Source organism: Tupaia chinensis, unplaced genomic scaffold (assembly GCF_000334495.1).
Source record: "Tupaia chinensis unplaced genomic scaffold, TupChi_1.0 Scaffold000674_1, whole genome shotgun sequence".
NCBI lineage: Eukaryota > Metazoa > Chordata > Mammalia > Scandentia > Tupaiidae > Tupaia > Tupaia belangeri.
This window is the reverse complement of record NW_006160197.1, coordinates 82,162-106,177: the sequence shown is the minus strand read 5'-3', so window position 1 is coordinate 106,177 and position 24,016 is coordinate 82,162. Positions and strand designations below refer to the sequence as shown.

The 24,016-nt window shown below is 39.5% G+C and overlaps 1 protein-coding gene across 5 annotated transcripts in view; it reads left to right on the top strand.

The window, feature by feature from the left end:
* The window catches only part of CSRNP3 (cysteine and serine rich nuclear protein 3), a 225,902-nt gene that overhangs the window by 192,402 nt on the left and 9,484 nt on the right, over window positions 1-24,016 (top strand). For all 5 annotated transcript variants that reach the window (XM_027776493.1, XM_027776494.1, XM_006160243.1 and 2 more), the window contains one exon: window positions 9,516-9,775. In XM_027776493.1, the coding sequence (XP_027632294.1) occupies window positions 9,516-9,775 (260 nt within the window). The remainder of the gene's footprint in view (window positions 1-9,515; window positions 9,776-24,016) is intronic.

Below are 24,016 nucleotides of genomic sequence, written 5' to 3'. Positions count from 1 at the left end.
ATCACTTAAGTATGAACTACTTTTCCTTGATTTTTATCTTTGAATGCTACTTTCATAGTGAGAAGGTCAGCCGTTAAAAAGTAGAAGGCCCTGGCTTGCTGTCCATCTGGTAGATTATGATTTTTTTTACATTTACTGTCTCTGTCTCAGTTCTGATTGTATTTTTGAAGGAACAAAGTACTTTAATTCTAAAACATTCGTAGGTAATAAACACTTGGCTATGTCATGCTTGATGCTTGGGGTGGTTTCCCACTTTTGTTTTTGATGACTTGTATGTGTTTTATAATGTTCATAACTAAATATGAAATATCATAGACATTGATTTGACCAGTTTACATTACCTACTTAATATAATTTTGATTTGTTCATGGTTGAAAAAGAAATATTCTCAAATAATCTTTACTTTTATTTTGTCTCTCATTCACCATGCCCCAAGATACTTTGTTAGTGTCAGTCTTTTGGAGTTTTCTCCACTTAAAAAATGTATTACATACTGCCCTAGATACCTTACTTGAACAAAGTAATGTGAAAGCTGTGTCTGGGACAAGTATATTAAAAACAAAACTTGAGAAAGGGACTTGAAGGAATTTCACATGACAACTAGAACAAGGAAAGATGGCTATTTTTGTTTGTTTGTTTGTTTACTCTGGGGCATGTGTGCTTGCTAGAGAGAGAGGAGGGAAAGAAAGAGAGAGAGAAAGAGTGAGAAATCACACCCAAGGGGGATGGCCATATCACAATCCCTGTACTCCATTTCCTTTTCCTCTTGGGATTTTGGGCATGTATGCACATGTACCTAGTGTGTTTTTCAAGCTGCCAGGTCCAGGACTCAAACCACATAAACTTTCATATGAGATCCGGTAACTACCATGCCATGTGGCTGACTTGGAAAATGACTTTCAAAGGAATTACTCCTATATTTTTGTTACTAAACATGTTTTCACTCTTTATGTGTGATTAAGACTTGAGACTATGGGGAACCAACAGTTAGCGTAATGGCTATGTCGCTGGACTCCCACGTAGTCGACCGTGGTTTGCGTCCCGGACCCGGTGGCTTAAATCTCATGCCGGACGCGTTTGCGTACATGCCCAAGATCCCGAGAGGAGAATGGAGGAGAAGGGATTGCGACGTGACCATCCCCCCAGGGGGTGATTTCTCGCTTTCTGTCTCTCTGTCTCTCTCTGTCTGTCTGGCGAGCGCAAGCGCCCTATAGCTAAAACCTCTCAAAAAAAAAAAAACTAAAAGAGACTTGAGACTATGTAGGAGACACCATGATGAGGAGGAGCCAGCCTTGACAATCATGCCAAGTTGGAGATTAGCGCATATAATCATAAGAAATTTTCCAAAGTTAGGGACCAGCAGTTAGCGTAATGTCTATGTCGCTGGACTCCCATGTAATTGATCGTGGTTCGAGTCTCAGACCAGCGGCTTAAACTCACACCAATCGTGTGTGCATGTGTGCCCAAGATCCCAAGAGGAGAATGGAGGAGAAGGGATTGTGGCATGGCCATCCATCCTGGGAGGTGATTTCTCACTTTCTGTCTCTCTGTCTTTCTGGAGAGCACATGTGCCCTATAGCAAAAAGATCTCCAAAAAAGAAAAAAAAAAAAATGAATTCAATAATCTTACTTCTACTAAATTTCCCTCAAATAAATGAAAAGTAAATTCAAAATTTACACTTACAAATCACCTTTTTTTCATCAGAGCATATAAGAGAATGAAGTACATTGTGGGCTTTAGACCCAATATTAGAATTAATATTTTCCTCAATTCTTCCCTTGTTTAATATGAAACTGGACCATGATCTCTCTATCTCCCTGTGCCAAATTTAGGGTCAAAATTCATGACTCATTTTACTGCTTTTTGCCTTTCTAGCTATAACTGAGCTTTGCTGATAGCTGCTGACACTAAAAAGAGAATGTTTGCTTTAAAAGGATGACCAGCTTGCTACTCACTCACTTCAAAGTGGCTGCCCTATTGTGATCAGTGGTCCAGAGCCTGGTCTTTGGTTTTAGAGTCCCAGATATGTGATTGTGTCTGTGCATGCAGAAATTGCCGATCTCAAGTGGAGTGACAAACGCTAATGATATTCACTGATATCTGAAGTATAGATCAGAAAGAAAATTTGATTATTTTCAACAATAAAGAAAATAAGTCAGCCAAATAATCATAACTTAAATATATATTCCAGCCCATATGAATAGACCAATTTAAGAGTGTGGAAATGAAGGCCAGCAGGTGGCATGGTTGTTAAGGTGCTGGACTCCCACATGGCCAACCACAGTTTGAGTCCCAGACTTGGAGGCTTGCTTTTTTGCTTCCTCTCTCTCTCTGTCTCTCTCTGGTGAGCTCATGTCTCCAACTGCAAATTAAAATAATAATAAATAAAATAAATAATTCTAGTGTGTTCTAGTTTGTTTAAGAGCATGGAAATAGAGTAAGGTACTAGTGTGTTTTGGTTTGTTTAAGAGCATGGAAATAGAGTAAGGTCAGCTGGATTTTCTTAGAGCCTAGTGCAATTTAACTTTGATACCTTGATATATTCATCCCCTTGATGAGATCAGAATATTCAGTATATTTTTCTCTTTAGAGGGCACTCACATCCCTACATGGTACTAGAAATATACCGTCTAATTTTTAGCTTTTGGTTTTCACTTTTTTGGGGAGGTTTCCATTTTTTAAAAAATGTATTTTATTTCTTTTCTTCATGAGAGAGAGATACAGAGGAACAGGCACCCTGCACGGGGTCTCACATCCCATTTCCTCCCCACACAGCCTCCTAGCCAGCCAATGTCACAGGTGTACATAACTCTGCCCAGCATGTTCAGGTTGACCTAGGATCTGAACCCAAGCTTCCCTGTGGCTCCAGCTCACACACTGGCACCCCACCACTTGTACTGCAGTTACTGGGCCCTATTTTCCTTTTTTAATGCACTCTGTTCATGAATTCTTTCTTTATATAATTTATAGTATAGATTGTTTTATTTTATTTACCTATATTCTTACCCTGTCAATTTTTTAATTCTCTCTTCAATTAATTTTAAGGCATTTTTAATAGGATAGTCTTCTATAGGTAGTCTATATCAGTCCTTCTGTTTACTTTTTTTAATTTACAAGGAGGAATATTACTTCATAGTATATGATACGTGATCATTCCAAGTAATACTAGGGTGGCCTAATGCGCCGATCATCATAGTTGTTCCCAAGATCTGTGTCCTGGGCTGCATATATGGTACTAATGCAGTTAGGCACTTTTGTTTCAGGATGGTAATTGCAGTCAGGATAAAATAAAAGGTCTAGCAGGTGGCATGGAGGTTAAGGCACTGGACTCCCACATGGCCAACTACGGATCAAGTCCCAGACCCAGTAGCTTGAAAATCACACCAGGCGCATGTGTATGCATGTCCACAATCCCACGAGGAGTTGGAGGAGAAGAGATGTGGTATGTCCATCTACCTGGGGGGTGATTTCTCACTTTCTTTCTCACTGTCTCTGGTCTCTGTCTCTCTCTAACAAGCACATATGCCTTATGGCAAAAAATAAATAAATAAATAAAAAGGACCTGGAAGACACTTAAAAAATTATCATGTATGAAATTAGACTAATTATTTTCAAAGCATTAATGAAAACCACATTCTCCTCCCTCTTTTTTTTTCCTCCCTCTTGACTGTGCAGTCCACTGAACTCTATAGAGACACAAAGTAGAGTTCCATTCTGCAAAGGGTACAGATTACTAGGTAGGTATATCAGGGAGGTTTCGGATCCCCTAAGGCAGACGTGCTGGGTGAATGTAGTCTGCTTTTTTCAGGTGTGAAGAACAGAGACTCCTTTTTTTATGACTTCATTTTGTGATGTAAGTCCTATTGGGCCCTGGGGAAGGGGATAGCCCATAACATCCATTTTAGTGCCCTAATTCAATCATCAGAAGAGAGACACGGGTGGCTTTGAGTTCAAGAGAGTTACACTTGGAATATCCCCCATGGGACTAGGCTGATCCTAGGTATCTCAAGCCATCCGTTCAAATATACTCCATAGGCTTTTGGATCACTGTCTTACCGGTGCTATTTATAACACAGAAATCTGAAAGAAGCATAAGCACATCTTTAAATTACAAACTATAGTAGATAGAAAGAAGCCCTGCTCCCAATACTCTGTGACATGTCAGCCCTGCCAACAGTACTGCCCCTGCTCTTTGTGGCTTTTGTCATTCTCAAAACCTTAGAAAAATCACTTTCATGGGACCAGCAGTTGGCATAATGGCTATGTCACTGGATCCCATGTAGTCAACCACAGCTCGAGTCCTGGACCCGGTGGCTTAAACTCACACTGGGCACATGTGCGTACGTCCCCAGGATCCCCAGAGGAGAATGAAAGAGAAGGGATTGCAGTGTGGCCATCCCCCCTTGGGGGTGATTTCTCACTTTTTGTCTCTCTCTTTCACTCTCTGTCTTTCGGGCAAGCGCATGCATGAGCACATGTGCCCTATAGCAAAAACCTCTCCAGAAAAAAAAAAAAAAAGAAGAAAGAAAGAAAGAAAGAAAGAAATAAAGAAAGAAAGAAAGAAAGAAAGAAAGAAAAGAAAATCGCCTAAATTTAAAAAAAAAGAAATTTGTCTACAGTGTCAAAAATTGTCTAAAAAGGTGAGTAATAAAATAAATCATTGGGACCAGCAGTTGGCGTAATGGCTATGTCGCTGGACTCCCACGTAGTCGACCGAGGTTTGAGACTCAGACCCGGTGGTTTAAACTCACGCTGGGTGCATGTGTGTGCGCATGCCCAAGATCCCGAGAGGTGAAGGGATTTCAGCACGGCCATCGCCCACAGAGGGTGATTTCTCGCTTTCTATCTCTGTCTCTGTCTTTCTGGTGAGCACACACGCCCTATAGCAAAATCCTCTCTCATTAAATAAATAAACAGATAAATAAATAAATAAATAAATCATCAGAGGTGTTTAGATTACTTGTTGTAAATTCGCCCATTAAACCCTTTTTTTCTTATCTGTAAATTTACGGCCTTGAACGACAATGTCTTAGGGCATCACTTTTATAATATCATGAGTGGGAAAGATTGAAGGTATTACCTAAAAACCACAGGCCCTAGTCTGTTGTAAGGTGGTGATGAATGTCAGATTTGGGAGCAGATTACTGGGCAGATTTTTAAATTTTGCTTTCTGTGGTGATCGTTTACACTTTGACAAATTTTTATCTCTTTTGAGGTGTTTTAAAACATACATTTATGGGACCATTAATGGACTTCCATGTAGTCAACTGTGGTTTGAGCTCCAGACCTGGCGGCTTCAAACTCATGCTGGGCACATTTATGTGCATGTCCAAAATCCTAAGAGGAGAATGAAGAAGGGATTGTGCCATGGCCATCCCCCTGGAGGGTGATTTCTCGCTTTCTGTCTCTCTGTCTCTCCAGCAAGTACATATACCTTATAAGAAAAATCTCAAAAAAAAATTAAATAAAAAACATACATTTATGAACCAGATCAGAACGTTTAAGTCAGAGTTGAAAATGGACTCAGATGCCCGGAGTACAAATATATTAAAGTAAGCATGTTCATAAATAAATGGGGAAATTATATTTATGTTTCAAAGCATTTGCTTTCTATCAATATCCTCTAGAAAAGTAGAAAAGTAGAGAAGAGGAAAATCCAGGAAAGCTGAATTTTTGCTCAGTGTCATAATTCTCTTACTCTCTAATCTTCTGAGTCTGTTTATTCTGTCGTTCTCACCGCTGGAATGGGAACTCCACACAGGCAGGAATCACCGTATGCTTTTTAAGTGATGTCTTCCAACTAGCTAGCACATCATTGAATAAAAAATCCACAAAATGAGATTAATCATAGCGGCTTCTCTATATTTGGCTTTCAAGTGGGCAAAAATGAGACAGGGAAACTTAAACCCCCTTGAGAGGTGATTTTTATGCAAATCCAAAGTGATGTTGTATTCACTTTTCCTTTTGCTTACAGTCTTCCAAATCAAAACCAACTTTGAAGTCAGCAGCAGGTCATAACTAGTGATATCTACCCGAAGTGCTATGATACCAAGTTTCAATCTTACTCACCTCACCCAGTGTGGCCTCAGCTCTCTACTGTCACGTGGTGGTGTATAGTCTGGGCCCTGTATAATGAGACTCCGTTTCACCACCTTTGGCGACCTCCAGTGACTTGGTTTCCTAAAAATGAGGACAAGGGTAACTTCAGCTCAAGGAGCTGTTGGGTAAAATGAGATTGTACGTGTGAAGTTCTTTGTAAAGTAAAACAGCCATAAATGTGAACATATTATTTTGCTGTCCAGGGATTTCTCCTGAGATCATTGTTTCTTTCCATTTTTCTACTTGAACATGCATGGTTGATTTCTAAGGCTGTCATAGAAAGTGTCACAAACTGGGTGATGTAGAACAACAAAAATTTATTTTCATAGTTCTGACATCTAGAAGGCCAAAATCGAGGTGTTGGCAGAGCTATACTTGAAAGGAAAAAGGGGAAGGACTTTTCTTTGCTTTATTCCAACTTCTGGTAGACCACAACATCATTCGGTTCATGGTAGCAAAATCCTAATCTCTGCATCTCTCTTCACATAGATTTTTCCCTGTGTCTCTTCATGTTGTCTTCCCTCTATGCGTGTTTGTGTCCAAATTTTACCTTTTATAAGGACACTAGTCATTTCCCACTTAGGCTCACCCTAATGACCTCATTTTCTTTTCTTGAATTTTATTTATTTCTCCCATGAACAAGAGAGGGAGAGACAGAGAGAGGAACATAAGGACAGCACTCCCACAAGGATCTTGATGCCACAATCCACTCTTAGCCTCAGCCAGCCCTGCATCATGGGCATGCACATCACCCCCTACTCAGAAAGGTCTCTGGACACTGACCTGAAAGCTGCCCATGAGGGACCACCTTGATGAACATTGCATTCTACTGCCACACACCCCTCCAGCCTCCATGGTGAACTCATTTGAACTTAATTACCTCTATAAAGACTTTATTTCCTGTTGGAATTATATTCTGAGGTATTGGGGGTTAGGACTGCAGCATATTTGGGGAGAGCTACAACTCAACCCATCATAGCATTATTCTCTTGGGTCATCAGAAAAGTCACTATGTGTTTTTCTATACTTTTCTGTGCCGAAATGCCTCATGACTTTTCTGACAATCCAGTATTTCTTTTTCTTCAGTTAAATGTTTCTTTCCTTCCTTATTGAGGAAGTATCTTATAATGCAGCTCCAAGTTGGAAGCTTTAGGTTTAATTTTAACCCTGTCACTAACTTTATTGAAAGAAACCACTCAAGTCTTTCTAGGTTACTATAACATAAAAGGATTGGGCCAGATGATGTTTACCAGGTCTTCCAAGTTCAAGAAGTTGTTATTATAATTTATGGTTGGCTTTTTATCAACTATTATGTTTATTTCAGCACCACTTGATTCTCTATGCATCTTAATGGTCCTATAACTAATAATAAAGGCTCTGATAACCACCTCAAAAAAACACGTTAGGGGGAACCAGCAGTTAGCGTAATGGCTATATCACTGGACTCCCACATAGTCAACCGCGGTTCACGTCCCGGACCCGGTGGCTTAAAACTCACGCCGGGAGCGTGTGCGTGCGTGCCCAAGATCCCGAGAGGAGATTGGAGGAGAAGGGATTGCAGCGTGACCATCCCCCCCTGGGGGGTGATTTCTCACTTTCTGTCTCTATGTCTCTCTCTCTCTGTCTGGTGAGCACAAGCGCCCTATAGCGAAAACCTCTCAAAAAAAAAAAAAAACATGTTAGGTATGGCTACGTTAATCTGTTCATAAAATACAGTCAGATCTCCATATCTGTAAGTTTTGAATCCTTAGATTCAAACGTTGAACACAGATTGAAAACATTTGGGAGAGAAAAAGCAATAAAACATAACAACACAACAATAAAAAGAACAAATAAAAACTATTTAACAACATTTTACATAGCATCTATATTGTATTCGTTATTATAGATAGTCCAGAGTTGACGTGAAGTATATGGGGAGAACATGCATAAGTTAAATGCAAATATTATATCATTTTATATAAAAGATTTGAGCATCCACTGATTTGGGTATCCACAGCAGTATTAGGGATACTAAGGAATGACTATATATATCAAAATATTGTACATAGTAAATATATACAATTTTATTTGTTAATTAAAATAAATAATACAAAGAAAAAAGTTCTGTTATATCTCATGACTTTTTTTTTCTCTTTTATAAAAGTATTTATTTGGGAACCAGCATTTGGCATAATGGCTATGTCGCTGGACTCCCATGTAGTTGACTGTGGTTTGAGTCCTAGCCCCGGTGGCTTAAATTCACATCAGGTGTATGTGCATGTGTGCCCAAGATCCCAAGAGGAGAATGGAAGAGAAGGGATTATGGTGTAGCCATCCTCCCAGGGGAGTGATTTCTCACTTTCTGTCTCTCTGTCTCTCTTTCTGGCGAGTGCACACACCCTATAGTAAAAACCTCTCCACAGAAAGAGCCAGGCATCCTCAACAGGATCTTACACCAGATCCTCTTCTTAGCACTTCCAGCCAGTTAGGATCACAGGCCTGCACGTGCTCACCTGGTGTGTACAGATCAACTCAGGAACTAAACCCATTTTTCCATATGGCTTGCAGTGTTGCAGAGCTGGGTACTACTGTAGTAATACTGTACTACTGAAGCTGGGCCCTCATGGCATTTCAATTTTTTTAAGAATTATTTTGTTTAACTTTATTTATTTATATTAATTTGACTAGAGAGGGACAGAGGGAGAGGGAAAGTGAGAAAGCAAGCCACCAGGTCTGGGACTCAAACCATGGTCAGCCATGGGGGAGTCCAGCGCCCTTTACTACCACGTCACCTGCCAGCCCCTCAATTGTTTTAATGCATACTTTGGCTAAAATCTCACTGCCTGTAGTACTAGTTAATGCAGTTACAGGTTTTACCAAATGAAAGCTTTGTTAAATTTAGATCATTAAATTATCTATATAATTAATTAAACAAACCATCTAATGGCCAGTGATCTCTTTTTGTATATTTTTTATTGCTTTTTGGAATTTTCTAAGTCATTAGACTTTCTTCCATTCTCTTTTTTTATTCCGAGCATCCTCTGTGTAAAAATAAGACCCCCCAGTAGAGGGTTTGCATTATCATTCCTTTATAGTACAATACATCTATCATGTTAAAAATCATAAAACTGAAGCTGACAGGATTAGGGAAAAGGACAAATTAAATTCTTTCACTGATTCACAAACCATTGGCAACTTTCCTGGAAGTTTAAACTACCAGTTTAAACTAGAATTGCTTAAAATCTTCAAGAAAGAGAAGTCAGTACAGGAAATATTAAGGAAATGAACTATAGCTAGCTCTGGATGTAATATTTTTAGTCTCCTGGCCCCCGAGGGCTGACCATAGACAGATTCGAAATCATCAGACGGCATTTTCTTGGCCTCGTCTGCAAAGTGCAGCCCTCAGTGTTCACTGAGTTTTTCTGTCTTTCAGCTTCCTCCATTCTCAAGAGGGAGAAGCGGCTGAGGACAAAGAATGTGCATTTCAGCTGTGTCACCGTGTACTACTTCACCCGGAGGCAAGGCTTCACGAGTGTGCCCAGTCAAGGGGGCAGCACTCTGGGGATGTCCAGCCGCCACAACAGCGTCCGCCAGTACACGCTCGGCGAGTTTGCCAGGGAGCAGGAGCGACTCCACCGGGAGATGCTGAGAGAACACCTCAGGGAGGAAAAACTGAACTCTTTAAAACTAAAGGTAAAAAGAACACTTTTTGCAATACCCCATAACCTTATAGCAATTTGATTAACTGGACCATTTTGGGATTTATATTTTCAAATGAAACTGGGCATTTTACCTACCAGTTGAAGCTTCATAAATTTATTTTTAACCAAACAGCATAGTCTGTTCACTGAAAGCAATGTGGGAAACTTACCTGATACCATTGATTCGTTCATTCCACAAACGCTTACTATTAAATAGTGAATTGCTAAATCACACATCTTCTGCTTGGGTAGCAAGTAACAAAAAATAGATGTGATTTCCCACTTCCCTTTCAGCACAGGAACATATGTATTAATAGGAAATAAAACTATGAATCAAATTGTCAAGCAAAATAAAATCACAGCTTGATTCGAAGGAGAGTTACAAGGTACTATGAAAACATATAATAGGAAATTGATGTTGTGCAGGAGGTTAAAGAAAACTTCCTCAAGGAATTGAAATAAAAATCTGAGGAAGTAAATAGCAAAGTTGATTGGCAGGTGTTTCAGGCATCAGGAAAAGTAGCCCTGCCTTGTGCCCCGAAGAAGCTAAGTGAGCACACAAAGGCAGAAAGAGGGAAGTAACATGGAGTGGCAGGGGCGGGGCTTTGCAGACCAGGTTAAGGTATTTCTCTTCTTTATCCTAACACCGTCAAAAATTATCAAGAGTTTTGGGAACCAGCAGTGAGCGTAATGGCTATGTCGCTGGACTCCCACATAGTCGACCGTGGTTCGCCTCCCAGACCCGGTGGCTTAAAACTCACGCCAGACACGTGTGCGTACGTGCCCTAGATCCCCAGAGGAGAATGGAGAAGGGACTGTGGCGTGACCGTCCCCCCTGGGGGGATGATTTCTTGCTTTCTGTCTCTCCGTCTCTCTCTGTCTGTCTGGCAAGCGCACACGCCTATAGCGAAAATCTCTCAAAAAAAAAAAAATTATCAAGAGTTTTTAAGCTTAAGGTTCAAGTAGTGGGACAATATGACCCAGGTCATACAATGGTCAGGGAATAGTTTTGGTTTAAGGGTATCCATATTGAGAGGGTAGGGGACATACAGAATGAGATGATTCGGAGGCTATTACAATAGTCCAGGTGAGAGTCGGTGATGGGATAAGTTAGCTGATGGTAGAAGAGATGAAGAGAGGAAGAAATTTAGAAAATAAAATCAGCGGTGCTTGATGACAGGTTGGATTGGGCAGAAGGGAGGAAAACTGTCAGGAATGACCCCGATGTTTCTATCTTGTATAGATGAACAGTTGTGGCTGATAGTACAGTTTGCTAAGATAAAGAAAAGTATGAGAAGGAGAACAGAAAGAGGATGATCAGATCATTGTTGGACATACCAACTTTGAAGGGTTTTTGAATTTTCAAGAGATGATGGTATCAGGTGTAAATACTTTAGAGAGTACATGGAGAGAAATACAACAAAGAAAATGTCATTCATCAGCTAAGGACACTCTTCATATTTGTATTGGTCCATCTCTCTATCAGTGCATAGGAAAAATCCTCCCATGATTGTCTAATAACAAAGAAAATCTTAGGTAATACAGAGTGTTTAACATAAAGCGTCAGTCATCAAATACCTGATGTACCATAAGCACACCTGTGTTAATTTACCTTTAATTTCCAGAATAAAATGAATTGACAGAGGTGTAATGCATATTTCAAAACACCTTGTTTCTATGTATTTGCAGTTTATATATGTATCTTGTTCTCAATGGCACAATAAGACCATCATTTAAATTAAGCTGAACACAGCTTAGAGCATATAATTTTGGGCACATTTCATTGAAATTCTCTTAAGTTTTTCAGTTACAATTCACTATTACTGTTTTTATGATCCTATTGCATTTAGTTTAACTTAGTAATAATTCTCAAACTTGCTTCTGAAATCTATCCTCTGCCTTCATAACCCACTGCAAGTCAAATCTTTCCTCTACCCACACAGTGAAATCATTCTCCGAATTCAAATGCCATTTGTTAGAAAAATAGTAATGACTGCCAATCATTAAGTGATTTTATCGCCTGGCATTTTATAAACATTATTTAATTCGATCCCCACAAAGACCCAGTAGGATAAATAAATTATTACAACATGTTTACAACTGAGGAAGAAGACACATAAATGTTAAATAACTGGCTCACTCAAATAGAAAACTGATTATATTATCTTGTTACTTCCTGTTCTTAAAATAATTGATTATCCCCTATAGACATTGAGAAAGACAATCTTGGTACCTATAGGGAGTCTTTCTTTTCTGAGGTTTGAAACTGCATGCCATGGTTTTTAACAGCTGGGAGACTGTAATGCTATCTGAGAACCAAAAGATTTATTGTGGCGAACTTTAAAGCACATTGAACATGTAATGAGTATTAGGGGAAGCCACCCATCTGCAGAGATTATCCTCTTTATCAGGCAGTGATATATTCTGATACTATATTTTGGCTGGATAGTATTGATTCATTTGCAATTTTATTTTCACTTATTTTATTTTTCTAATCTGCCAAAGGGTGCGTGCACTTGTCAGAAAGAGAGGTCTTGAAAAAGCACCCCCATGGAGGTTGATTATAATCTTCTCCTCCCTCTCTCCCTCCTTTCAGAATTTGGGGCTTGCACACACATGCACCTAGAGTTTATTTTCAAGCTGAACCCTGCAGTCAGCCATGTGGGATCCAGTCACCCCAACCACTATGCCACTTGCTAGCTCAATTCAGTTTTAAAATTCTGTGTAGTTTTAGATAAGTGAAAGCATGTAGTTTTCCCCTATCATGAAGATATAAACAAAAAACATTGACTATCTTCACTACTTCAAATGAATACCAAGCTAAAAGACAAAGGGATGCAAAGGTGATCTGATCTTGGCCTCACTTGATGTATTTAGAAATACCTGTCACATGAAATTAAAAGATCACAATAATGTAGACCAGTTTTCTAAAAAATCTGTGGTAACTTAGTGGAGAAAATCTAAATTTATTTGTAATTCCTTTTTTTTTTGAGAGAGAGATTTTAGCTACAGGGCGCGTGTGCTCGCCAGACAGACAGAGAGAGATAGAGAGATAGAAAGCGAGAAATCACCCCACAGAGGGGATAGTCATGCCACAATCCCTTCTCCTCCATTCTCCTCTTGGGATCTCAGGCACGCATGCACACGCACCTGACGTGAGTTTTAGCCACCGGGTCCGGAACTCGAACCGCGGTCGACTACGTGGGAGTCCAGAGACATAGCCATTACGCTAACTGCTGGTCCCTGTAATTCCTTTTTCAGACTAACTTTTCAGATTTAAAATAAATATCATAGTCTAAGATTAGCTATCCCAAAACATTAGCTATTCAATCATTTTACAGATAATTGAAATTTCACCTTTACTATGTTTGTTTTTCGATATAAACACCTCTAGTATGAGTAACAAAATAAATACCTCTAAATTGGTTCCATTATTTTGACTGGATCAGACAAAAGGTCTAAAGAGGAATGAAGGGATTGCTAAAGGCAAACGTTGCCCTCCTCGATTTTGCCTAAGTTGTTCATCTGTGGGTGGGTGGGTGGCGGTGCACTACCTGCTGGGTAAGGACTTAGGGAAGATGACAACATCTAACCTGCAAACATTTTCCAAAGCTCTCATATGGACACCAGGTAAAACACTGGGTAATTTTCCTTCTTGAAAACCAACAACCCCAGAACAATAAAGAGAAGGTCCCCTTTTCAAAGCCACTGTGTCATTCCAGGTGTCTTTACTGAGTTCCAAATAGAGAAGTCATTTATGCAATGGCCTCTCCCCAGAAAGGGGCTTTAATAGAGAAAGATGAGTAAAAAAGAGACACAGACATATATACTTCAAATGTTTCCTTATACATATTTTAGAATAAAAAATAAAGATATAGACTTAAGTTTAGATTATAAAATTACCATTTATGACTTCATCTGTTAGTCAATTTGTGAGTTAGAGGTACTGAGAAATAATATATACAATTAGAATTTTAGAACAAACTCAATTCTTAGGAGGCTCAAGTGTATCTTTTTTTGTTGTTGACAGTTAATATTTCCTACATTCTCTATAAACAACTAATAGAGAGAGCTTATTGATTAAAATGCATGTTTCTAGAAGAAATAACTAGCTTTAGATTTCTAAATTACAGAGCACTATATTTTTTCTCTGTGGAGCCCATTCAAACATGTCATGCCCTACACAGTAATCAATGCAGTCATCTTCATTCTACACTCTTCCAAATGAAGTGCTTAGATTTCATCATCTGTACCACACAGTTGAACAGTTACATTAGCTTTTATTCCCATTTCACATATATATGTAAAATGTACTAGGCAGCCATTTGTATGTTCTAAAGCACTTTGGCTTTCCGGTTGCCTCTTGGGGTCCACATATTGAATTCAACTACCTTGTTCTAGGAAGTTTAATGTAGTACTCACAGCTTTGCCTTGCCTCTCAGAGTTTTCTCAGCCCATTTGTTCTTCCTTTTTTCTGAGATCACGGGTCTATCTGCACTCTTGTTACCATTTCCAAGCCACTCTCCAAGGTTATCCAACTTGCTCAGTTTTTCAGTCGTATGTTCTTTGAGTAACATTTAGTTGTTTACTCTCTTAAAAATAATAATAATAGGGTCCAGCAGTTGGCATAATGGCTATGTCACTGGACTCCCTTGTAGTTGACTGCGGTTTGAGTCCCAGACCCGGTGGCTTCAATTCACGCTGGGTGCGTGTGCATGCGCGCCCAAGATCCCGAGAGGAGAACAGAGGAGAAGAGATTGCGGTGTGGCTATCCTCCCTGGGCTGGAGGGGGGGTGATTTCTCGCTTTCTGTCTCTCTGTCTTTCTGGCAAACGCACACACTCTATAGCAAAAACCTCTCAAAAATAATAAACCTTTAAGAAAATCTCTATGTAATTTTTTCACCCTAAATCTCAGATTTATAATGGTGCTTTATTCATTTAGTGACTTACCTCTGCCATGTTATAATTCTCCACTTCATCTCCAGCCCTGACCCTTGTTTATTTCTAAAAGTCTTGTGTGTTATCCTCCAGGTAAATATTCTAAATGCACTAAGAAATACAAGGGATTATTAGTTCAGGAGAGATGGTTGAACTGTATCTCCAACTCTCATTTTAACAGTTTTGGATGTGTTTTTAACTATTTCCCCATACTATAGTTGTATTACGTTGTCATAGAGCCTGCTGGTCATAATTTTGAGCTCCATTTGTTTCTATGGACCTTCTGTTACACTCAATAAAGGTTACTCTGAAGCATACTTAGTGTCAGAGCTTCCAGAGTTCCCTAAATGGAGGTCTGCTTCAATACTTAATAGAAAACTTTTACATGCCAAATACCTGTCCTGTCCTATACATAACACATTTTGATAAGAACAGAGAAAATATACCCAACCAGAGTGATGAAGACTGACAGATGCAATGAATTTAAGAATATATTTTTGGGGGCCAGCAAATGGCATAATGGTTATGTCACTGGGCTCCCTCAGACCCAGTGGCTTAAACTCACACGGGGCGCGTGCATGTGCATGCCCAAGATCCTGAGAGGAGAATAGAGGAGAGGGTATTGTGGTGTGGCCATCGCCCCTGGGGGGTGATTTCTCACATTCAGTCTGCCTCTCTCTTTCCAGTGAGCAAACGCACCCTCTAGCAAAAATCTCTCTCTAAAAAAAGAATATATTCCTTAAAAGATGGTTTGTATTTTAGCTGACACGGAATAATTATGCACATGGAATTAAATCTTTTATCTTTTCTGTGCAATAAACACTGATCTCTTAGTTGACATAAGTCAATCGTACTGATTCTCATGATTAAAATGTGAAGTACAGGCCAGCCAGTGATGTGATGGTTAAAACAGCTGGATCCCCCATGGCTGATTTTGCAGCTCCAATTTCAGTCTCAGACCCAGAGGCTTGAAAAACATGCTGAGTGTGTGTATGTATGTGTCCAAAATCCTAAGAGGAGAATGGAGGGGAAGGGATTATTTGTGATGTGGCCATCCCCCCTTGGAAGGTGCTTTTTCACTTTCCCCCTCTCTCTAACTCTCTCTCTGACAAGTGCACACAGCCTATAGCATAAATAAATAAATAAATAAATAAATAAATAAATAAATAAATAAATAAATGGTACATCCAGAGGTGTGTTGGAACCACCTCACTAAAGTTACTCATTAAAGTGTATTATGTATGTCTCTTCCTAATCTTAACTTGAAATAGACTGTCATGGGAATATATAAACCACAGGACTTGGCAAACATGACAAATTCAGGATTTTTATTTTGGAGTATCAATTGTCAGATACTTACCAGTGTGCTAGTGGATTCATCTGGCTTATTAGCTACCATTGAAAGAGGCAATGTAGGTCTAAACCAGAAAGAAGAATAAGCTAATGTTTTCACCTTTCTGGTAACTTTTGCAGTAATATGTGCATTTCAAGGGCTTACCATCACTTCAGGTTATTTAAACTCTTATAAGATAACAAAACAACCAAACATTCCTGATTCTTTGCGGCCGTAATTAAATAGGTTCCAATTTGTCACCTGAAATTAACAGCTACTAAACTGAAGAACGATGCAATAATATTTAACTAAGTATCAACTTAATAGGAATGTTTTCTTTAGTTTGCCAGGGACCTTATAAATTAAGTAGTGTGCTAATTTATACTACAAAACCTGGAATTTCTCTCATCAGATATGTTTATTATGCTTTCAAGGCTGTAATGGCACATTTTTGGTGACCCAGAGAATACTGCTTTTTTGAAATAGCCCATTCCATTTATGCAACTTTGTCAGAAAGCTCTTCCCTATGTTGAGCAATTTGCTGGCATTTGATTATACCTTTTGATCCTCAAATCAGCTCTATGGGCGTACAAAATAAATCTTGTCTATTTTCCCAATTCCAAGTATTTAAAAGCAGTATGATGGGAATGAAAATATTTGAAGATAGCTGTGGGTCCTTTGTGAATAAATCTTGTCTATTTTCCCAATTCCAAGTATTTAACAAGCAATATGATGGGCATGCAAATATTTGAAGATAGCTGTGGGTCCTTTGTGTTTCTCTTCTACAGGACTAACACTCTTTGTTCTTTCCACTGATCTTCCTAGAAAATGATTGTTTAAAAAAAGAATTATTTTATTTAACTTTATTTATTTATTTATCTTAAATTACACCAGAGAGGGGCAGAGTGAGAGAGACAGAAACAAGCAATATGATGGGCATGCAAATATTTGAAGATAGCTGTGGGTCCTTTGTGTTTCTCTTCTACAGGACTAACACTCTTTGTTCTTTCCACTGATCTTCCTAGAAAATGATTGTTTAAAAAAAGAATTATTTTATTTAACTTTATTTATTTATTTATCTTAAATTACACCAGAGAGGGGCAGAGTGAGAGAGACAGAAAGAGAGGGAAAATGGAAAAGCAAGCCACCAGGTCCGGAATTTGAATCATGGTTGCCCATGTGGGAGTCCAACGCCTTAATCACCACATCACCTGCTGGCCCTAGGAATCATTTTTTCAGGTACTTTGGCACCTTGGTTTCCCCTCTTTGGATATAATGCTGTTTATTAATCTCCACCTCAAAATATGGTACTTGATCTGGGTACTCCAGGTGGGATCTACCCAGTACACTGTAATGGATCATGTTATCACAAACAGTAGAGGCTTGCAATAGTAGATGCTCTTTCCATGGGTATACACTAAAGTTACAAGGGTTTTTGTTTTTTTTTTTTTTCATCTTATCAATTTCTTTGTTCAGATTGAACTGGTAGTAAGTAATAAAGAAAAAATCCAGAAAGATAAAATGGCAAGCAAACAAAACTCAGGTCCAAATTTGTATTAGTATATAAATCAGAATTTTATAACATCACCTGGGCAAGAATGTTATTCCATTTTAGACCTGGCCTGTAGCAAGGAATCAATAAAGTTTTGCTATATTTAATTTTAATAAACTTGAAGTTTTCATCTGCAGATGAAATAAGCTTACCTTTTAGGTCATGATCTAAGTTATGGATATAAAACTATATATAACAAGATAAGGCCAAGTTCAAGATATCCCTTTAGAAAAGTTATCCTCAAGAAGAAGAGAGGCTTCCCCCATATCTTGCCACGATGACCTCTGTTGAGATGCATTGCCAGAGAGGATGACTGCTCCCGATGGGATCTACAGAGGCTTTACTCCTTCTTCCTGATCATGCAAAAGAGGCTGAACATCACTGGTCTTAAAGACATTTCCACTGGTCGACTCATGAAAAGTCCACGGATCTGACCATACTCTTATTAATAGGTTTGCATCCCATCTTTCCATGTTGATAGCATGAGAACTGTCGAAACCTAAGATTATAAAATTCTTAGATTCTTGTGTGAGAGACAAGAGTAATCAATTTTCAAAAATAGATCATAGGTTTTTCTAGCTGTGACCCATGGGGTCTGGGACCAGGAACCAGGACAGAAGGCTCAGAAGGGAGAGCTCTGTGCACCTTATTCCCACTTTTTCACTTTTTAGTATTTATTTATTTATTCATTTGTTAGCCAGAAGTCTCATGCGCTTGCTGAAACAGAGAGAGAGAAAGTGAAGAAGCACCCCACATGGGTTATGGTCACACCTAGTCCCTTCTCCATTTTTCTTCCTTGTCAGGATTTTGGGATCATCCATGTAAGTGCTCAGTGTGCTGCCAGGTGTGGGACCTGAGCTGCACAGCTGGCGTGTGCGATTCCGCTCACGAAACCACAAGGCCGTGGACTGGTCCCCACTTTCTACCTTTAGTATGTTAAAGTTGTACGTGGAGTTTTCTTTGAAAACTGGACATTTCTCCTCTAGTGAACCCAGGCCATAGTCTAGTAATCATTGCTCTCCTTTTTCACATGTACTGGGACCATCTGCCTAAATAATTCTTTCTAGAGTACATTCATCCAGAATTACTTTTTTTAATGAACTCATTCTCATTTTGATCATCTTTTAATTTCTTCTCCCATGGTTTCACAGACATTGCACCCAGCAATCGTCACTTCAATCTTTGTCATTGCTCTAAAGCATAGATTGCCTGGAGATTCTTAAATAAAACAGCTGAGTCCTCTTTCACTATCGCCCCATCTTTTTGTTTTAAATCCCTCCTACCATGTCTGTTCTTCCATTTACAGTTTGAAAGTTTTTCTCCATGAAAGAGACTACCGACTCAGAGTAGGAAGTACATCATTCTGCATTGTGTCTTTGTACTGAGACTTCCTGTCTATTGTTCCTGTTCTCTGCTACCTCTATAACTCGCACACATATCTGTTGCACTTACCACCTTACCTGACATGTATTACATGGTGATCTCCCCAGGAAATTGGGAGCTCCTTAGATGACAGTACTGTTATACATCTATGAGTTCCAATGTCTAGTACAGTACCTGTCTGTGTAGCATAGGGATTCACTAACTCAGAAATATGTATTAGTCATTTACTACAGGGCTAGCAGTTATCAAGGTTCGGGGATACAGTAGTGAGCTCACAATATGTTCACAGTAAAATAGGAGGGAGCTGTGAGGGAACTTCAGAAAGTTCCTGGGGAACCAGCAGTTAGCGTAATGGCTATGTCGTTGGATTCCCACATAGTCAACTGCAGTTCGAGTCCCGGACCCAGTGGCTTAAACTCACGTTGGGCGTGTGTGCGTGCATGCCCAAGATCCCGAGAGGAGAATGGAGAAGGTATTGCGGCGTGACCATCCCCACTGGGCGTGATTTCTCACTTTCTGTCTCTCTGTCTCTTGTCTGTCTGGCGAGTGCACGCACCCTATAGCAAAAAAAAAAACAAAAAAACAAAAAAACTCTCCCCCCCACCCCAAAAAAAAAAAGAAGAAGAAGAAAGTTCCTGGGAAAATGTAATTAAACTAACATATTATTAGGAAATTAATCTAACGTATTATTAGGCAATTAGGCAGCAAGCTACACTGATTAAATGCAGGCCAGAAGGGTTAAAAGTCTGCTGACAGGCCCAACTGTGGTGGCTTGTGCTGCTGAGATGATGTGCTCTGCTCGCTGGGACTACACAAGGGGCCTGAGTTCAATGCCTCAGCCCAACCTAAAGCCTGACTGTGGTTTGCAGGCCTATAATCCCAGCATTTCAGCCCACTGAGGCAGCAGGCTGTGACATAACAAGACCCTGTCTAAAAATAAATCAATAAATAAACCTGAGAAAATTAAGAGAGCAATACATTAGTTCAAGCAGTTTCAAGTCTGTGTAGCATAGGGATTCACTAACTCAGAAATATGTATTAGTCATTTACTACAGGGCTAGCAGTTATCAAGGTTCGGGGATACAGTAGTGAGCTCACAATATGTTCACAGTAAAATAGGAGGGAGCTGTGAGGGAACTTCAGAAAGTTCCTGGGGAACCAGCAGTTAGCGTAATGGCTATGTCGTTGGATTCCCACATAGTCAACTGCAGTTCGAGTCCCGGACCCAGTGGCTTAAACTCACGTTGGGCGTGTGTGCGTGCATGCCCAAGATCCCGAGAGGAGAATGGAGAAGGTATTGCGGCGTGACCATCCCCACTGGGCGTGATTTCTCACTTTCTGTCTCTCTGTCTCTTGTCTGTCTGGCGAGTGCACGCACCCTATAGCAAAAAAAAAAACAAAAAAACAAAAAAAACTCTCCCCCCCACCCCAAAAAAAAAAAGAAGAAGAAGAAAGTTCCTGGGAAAATGTAATTAAACTAACATATTATTAGGAAATTAATCTAACGTATTATTAGGCAATTAGGCAGCAAGCTACACTGATTAAATGCAGGCCAGAAGGAATGGGTTAAAAGTCTGCTGACAGGCCCAACTGTGGTGGCTTGTGCTGCTGAGATGATGTGCTCTGTAGGCTGGGACTACACAAGGGGCCTGAGTTCAATGCCTCAGCCCAACCTAAAGCCTGACTGTGGTTTGCAGGCCTATAATCCCAGCATTTCAGCCCACTGAGGCAGCAGGCTGTGACATAACAAGACCCTGTCTAAAAATAAATCAATAAATAAACCTGAGAAAATTAAGAGAGCAATACATTAGTTCAAGCAGTTTCAACTAGCTTCACCTGATGATGTTTCTACATGCCCATAAAAAAGGTTCCCAATGGAACTGCTACCTGCTGATGTCATAGCTGTCAGGCTGTTTTCTTCTTTCCTGGGCTTTTGTTCTCTGTGTCTGAATCATATCCTTTACCTCTGAATGAACTAATTCTAAGGAACTAATAGTGTTCTTTTGTCTACTGCCCACAGCTCTGAGATCAGCTCTTGGCGTGTGGCTACAATATTACCCTGTTTTTTCTTCTGCATAACTGTTCTGTCATTATACTTTGTTTTACTTAAAATTTGTCTTGCAAGCCTGGCTTAAGCTTTGAAGTCAAAGAGAACCTGAAGCTGATTCTCAATACCATCATTAATTAGCTATTTAGTTAGCCTTTGGCAAATCACCAACTCCAAGCTCCAATTTTCTCCACGATATTGAAAAAAAAAAAAAAAGCAAAACAAAAACTTTACTTTGTAATATCGTTGTGCACATTATGTGAGATGATTTATATAAAGTATAAAGCTCACTGCCTGGTATTAAATATATGGCAGCTTGAGTCATTCTCAGCATTATCCTGTTCATTATGATAGGCAGTTATCAGTGTTTATGGAATTGGTTTTTCACATTCTTATTTTTACACATGTTAATCATTTTGAATGACCAGGAGATTTTATGACTAAGTACCTCATTTAACTGCTGGGGGAAAAATGTGTTTTTATTTTGGTTTTTGTTTCGTTTTGTTTTAACATTTTAGTCAATCTACATTTTTAGAATTGTTTCCTTCTCCATAGTCATTGTGTGTGACTCTTCTGACCAGCAGAGAGTCACCTGAAGCAAGCACAGAATAATTACTCGAGACAGAAAGATCGGAGTCGAGAGGGAGAGGGAGAGGCCACACCAGGCGCGTGCCTGCTAAGCCTCTCTTTTCCTCTGTATGTAGTAGGGCAAAGGAGGAAGGAAGTTAGTTTTTAGAGACAGTTATTTTTTAGAGAATCAGAAAAATAGGGGTATTTCCTGGAGCAGGGTGGTTTCAGTATTGATTAGGAGGGTATGAGTAATGACACCAGAAGCTGGCCAGAACACCTTGGAATTTGAAAATGCATTTATCACATCACACACCCTTCTAATGGCCTCCTTGGTTTGCAAGCAGAAAGACAGGTTCCAACCTCCTGTTTTTGCAAGCAGGGAGGCCCCAATCCTTGAGCATGCATTCACTCCTTCACTCAGAGTCCATAGATCCATGGTGTTTGGGCCTTTCTGTTGTTTTCTAACAATTGTGCATTGACTTAGTTTTTCTCAGGCACTTAAAGACACCAGAGTTTTCATCTGGTCGGAATTTATAGGGGAATTTATCCATGCCATGATATGGTAAGTGTTCCCTTCTTGCCTCATTACCAGCCCCACCTGTAGGTGCCCCTCTTCCGCACTTTCAAGTACCTCATGTTCACCTTAAGCTTAAAAAAATCCTTAAGAACGGGATTTAAATTATTACATTTCTTGTCTCCAGTCAATTGAGATCAAGATCCATGACGTATGCCCCAGTACACCTAATGTAAAATAAGCATAAAAAACTTTCTGTAAATATTAAATACATAGAAAGGGTACATATATGAATTATGACTGTTAAGAGAATTATGGCTGTTAATTATGGCTTTTAAAGGGTGTGTGTTATAGGGACCAGCAGTTAACGTAATGGCTATGTGGCTGGACTCCCATGTAGCCGACCGCAGTTCAAGTCCCGAAACCAGTGGCTTAAACTCACGCCGGGCGTGTGTGCATGCGTACCCAAGATTCCAAGAGGAGAATGGAGGAGAAGGGATTGTGGCGTGGCCATCACTCCTGGGAGGACGATTTCTTGCTTTCTATCTCTATGTCTCTCTCTGTCTTTCTGGTGAGTGCACATGCCCTATAGCAAAAACAAACAAACAAACAAAAAAAAAAAAAAAAAAACTCTCCAAAAAAAAGGGGGTGTGTTTTGAATTAAGTTATTTAGCATTCTGTGCCTCCTTTTCCTCTGGAGTTAATAATAATAATAGTATCTACCTTAATAGACATTGGGTTCCTAAATGAGCTTATGCAGCTAAAGTGCTTAGAACAGTTCCTGGTATCTAAGTTCAGAAACTGCTAATATCATTACTGTTTAATATCATATCTGTTTTTACCACTTTTCTTTCACCTTCACCTCCAAGTTCTTTCCTTTACACACATACTTAAACAGAAATAAAAGCAGGCTTTAAGTCCGGGACTATTTAATAGTGTCCTTAAGCAACATTTTTAGGATACTTTCTCTGAGTTCTTAGGAAGGCAATATTATTTTAAGGTAAATAACACTAAATGAGAAATTATGCAAGTCCTAGATTTGAAAGTGTTTCCCTCCAACAAAAATATTCATTTGAAAGTGCTAGTAATTGTATATATTAATTTATAAGCATAGATTTTTAGACATATTGTGTTTAATTCCATGTTAGAATTCCAGCGCTATGGAGTCATCAGGTGGCATGGAGGTTAATGGCCTACTGCATGGTTCAACTCGGCAGTTGGAGGAGAAGGGATGTTGGCAGGGCCATGGCCCCTGATAGGGGGAGATGTCTCACTTTCTCTCTCTGTGTCTTTCTTTCTTTGTCTCGCTTCTGGAGCACATGTACCACATCCCCCCCAAGAGAGACAGAGAAAATTTAAAAGAATTAAAAAAATAAAAAATATAGAAGTCCAGCACTATATTAGGTAACAGAGAAAACTTTTATCTGTGAGGGAAAGGGAAAACATAATGCAATAGGAGTGAGTCAAGGATTTGAGTACTACAAGTGTGTCTTGGAGAGGTCACAACTAATTCAAGCCTCATTAAAGCATAAAATAAAGAAACTATATTCAATGTGCTGACATCCAAAAAGTCAATGACTCTATTTTGAGATAGGATAAAGACATTTAAGGGCCAGCCCTGCAGTGTAGTGGTTGAGTGTCATGCAAGGAAAGGCAGATCCCACTTGACTGAAATGGTTTGAGTCCCAGCCCTGGCAGCTTAGAAGGACATACCAGGTACATGTGCATGCCTGAAATCCAGATGGGATGGAGAAACGGAGGAAAGAGAACTGCAGCATGACCATGGTCCACTGGGGCTGCTTTCTCTCATTCTCTCTTTCCCCCTTCCTTACACATGCACACACATACACACACACACACACACACACACACACACTGACTAGTAAATAAAAAAA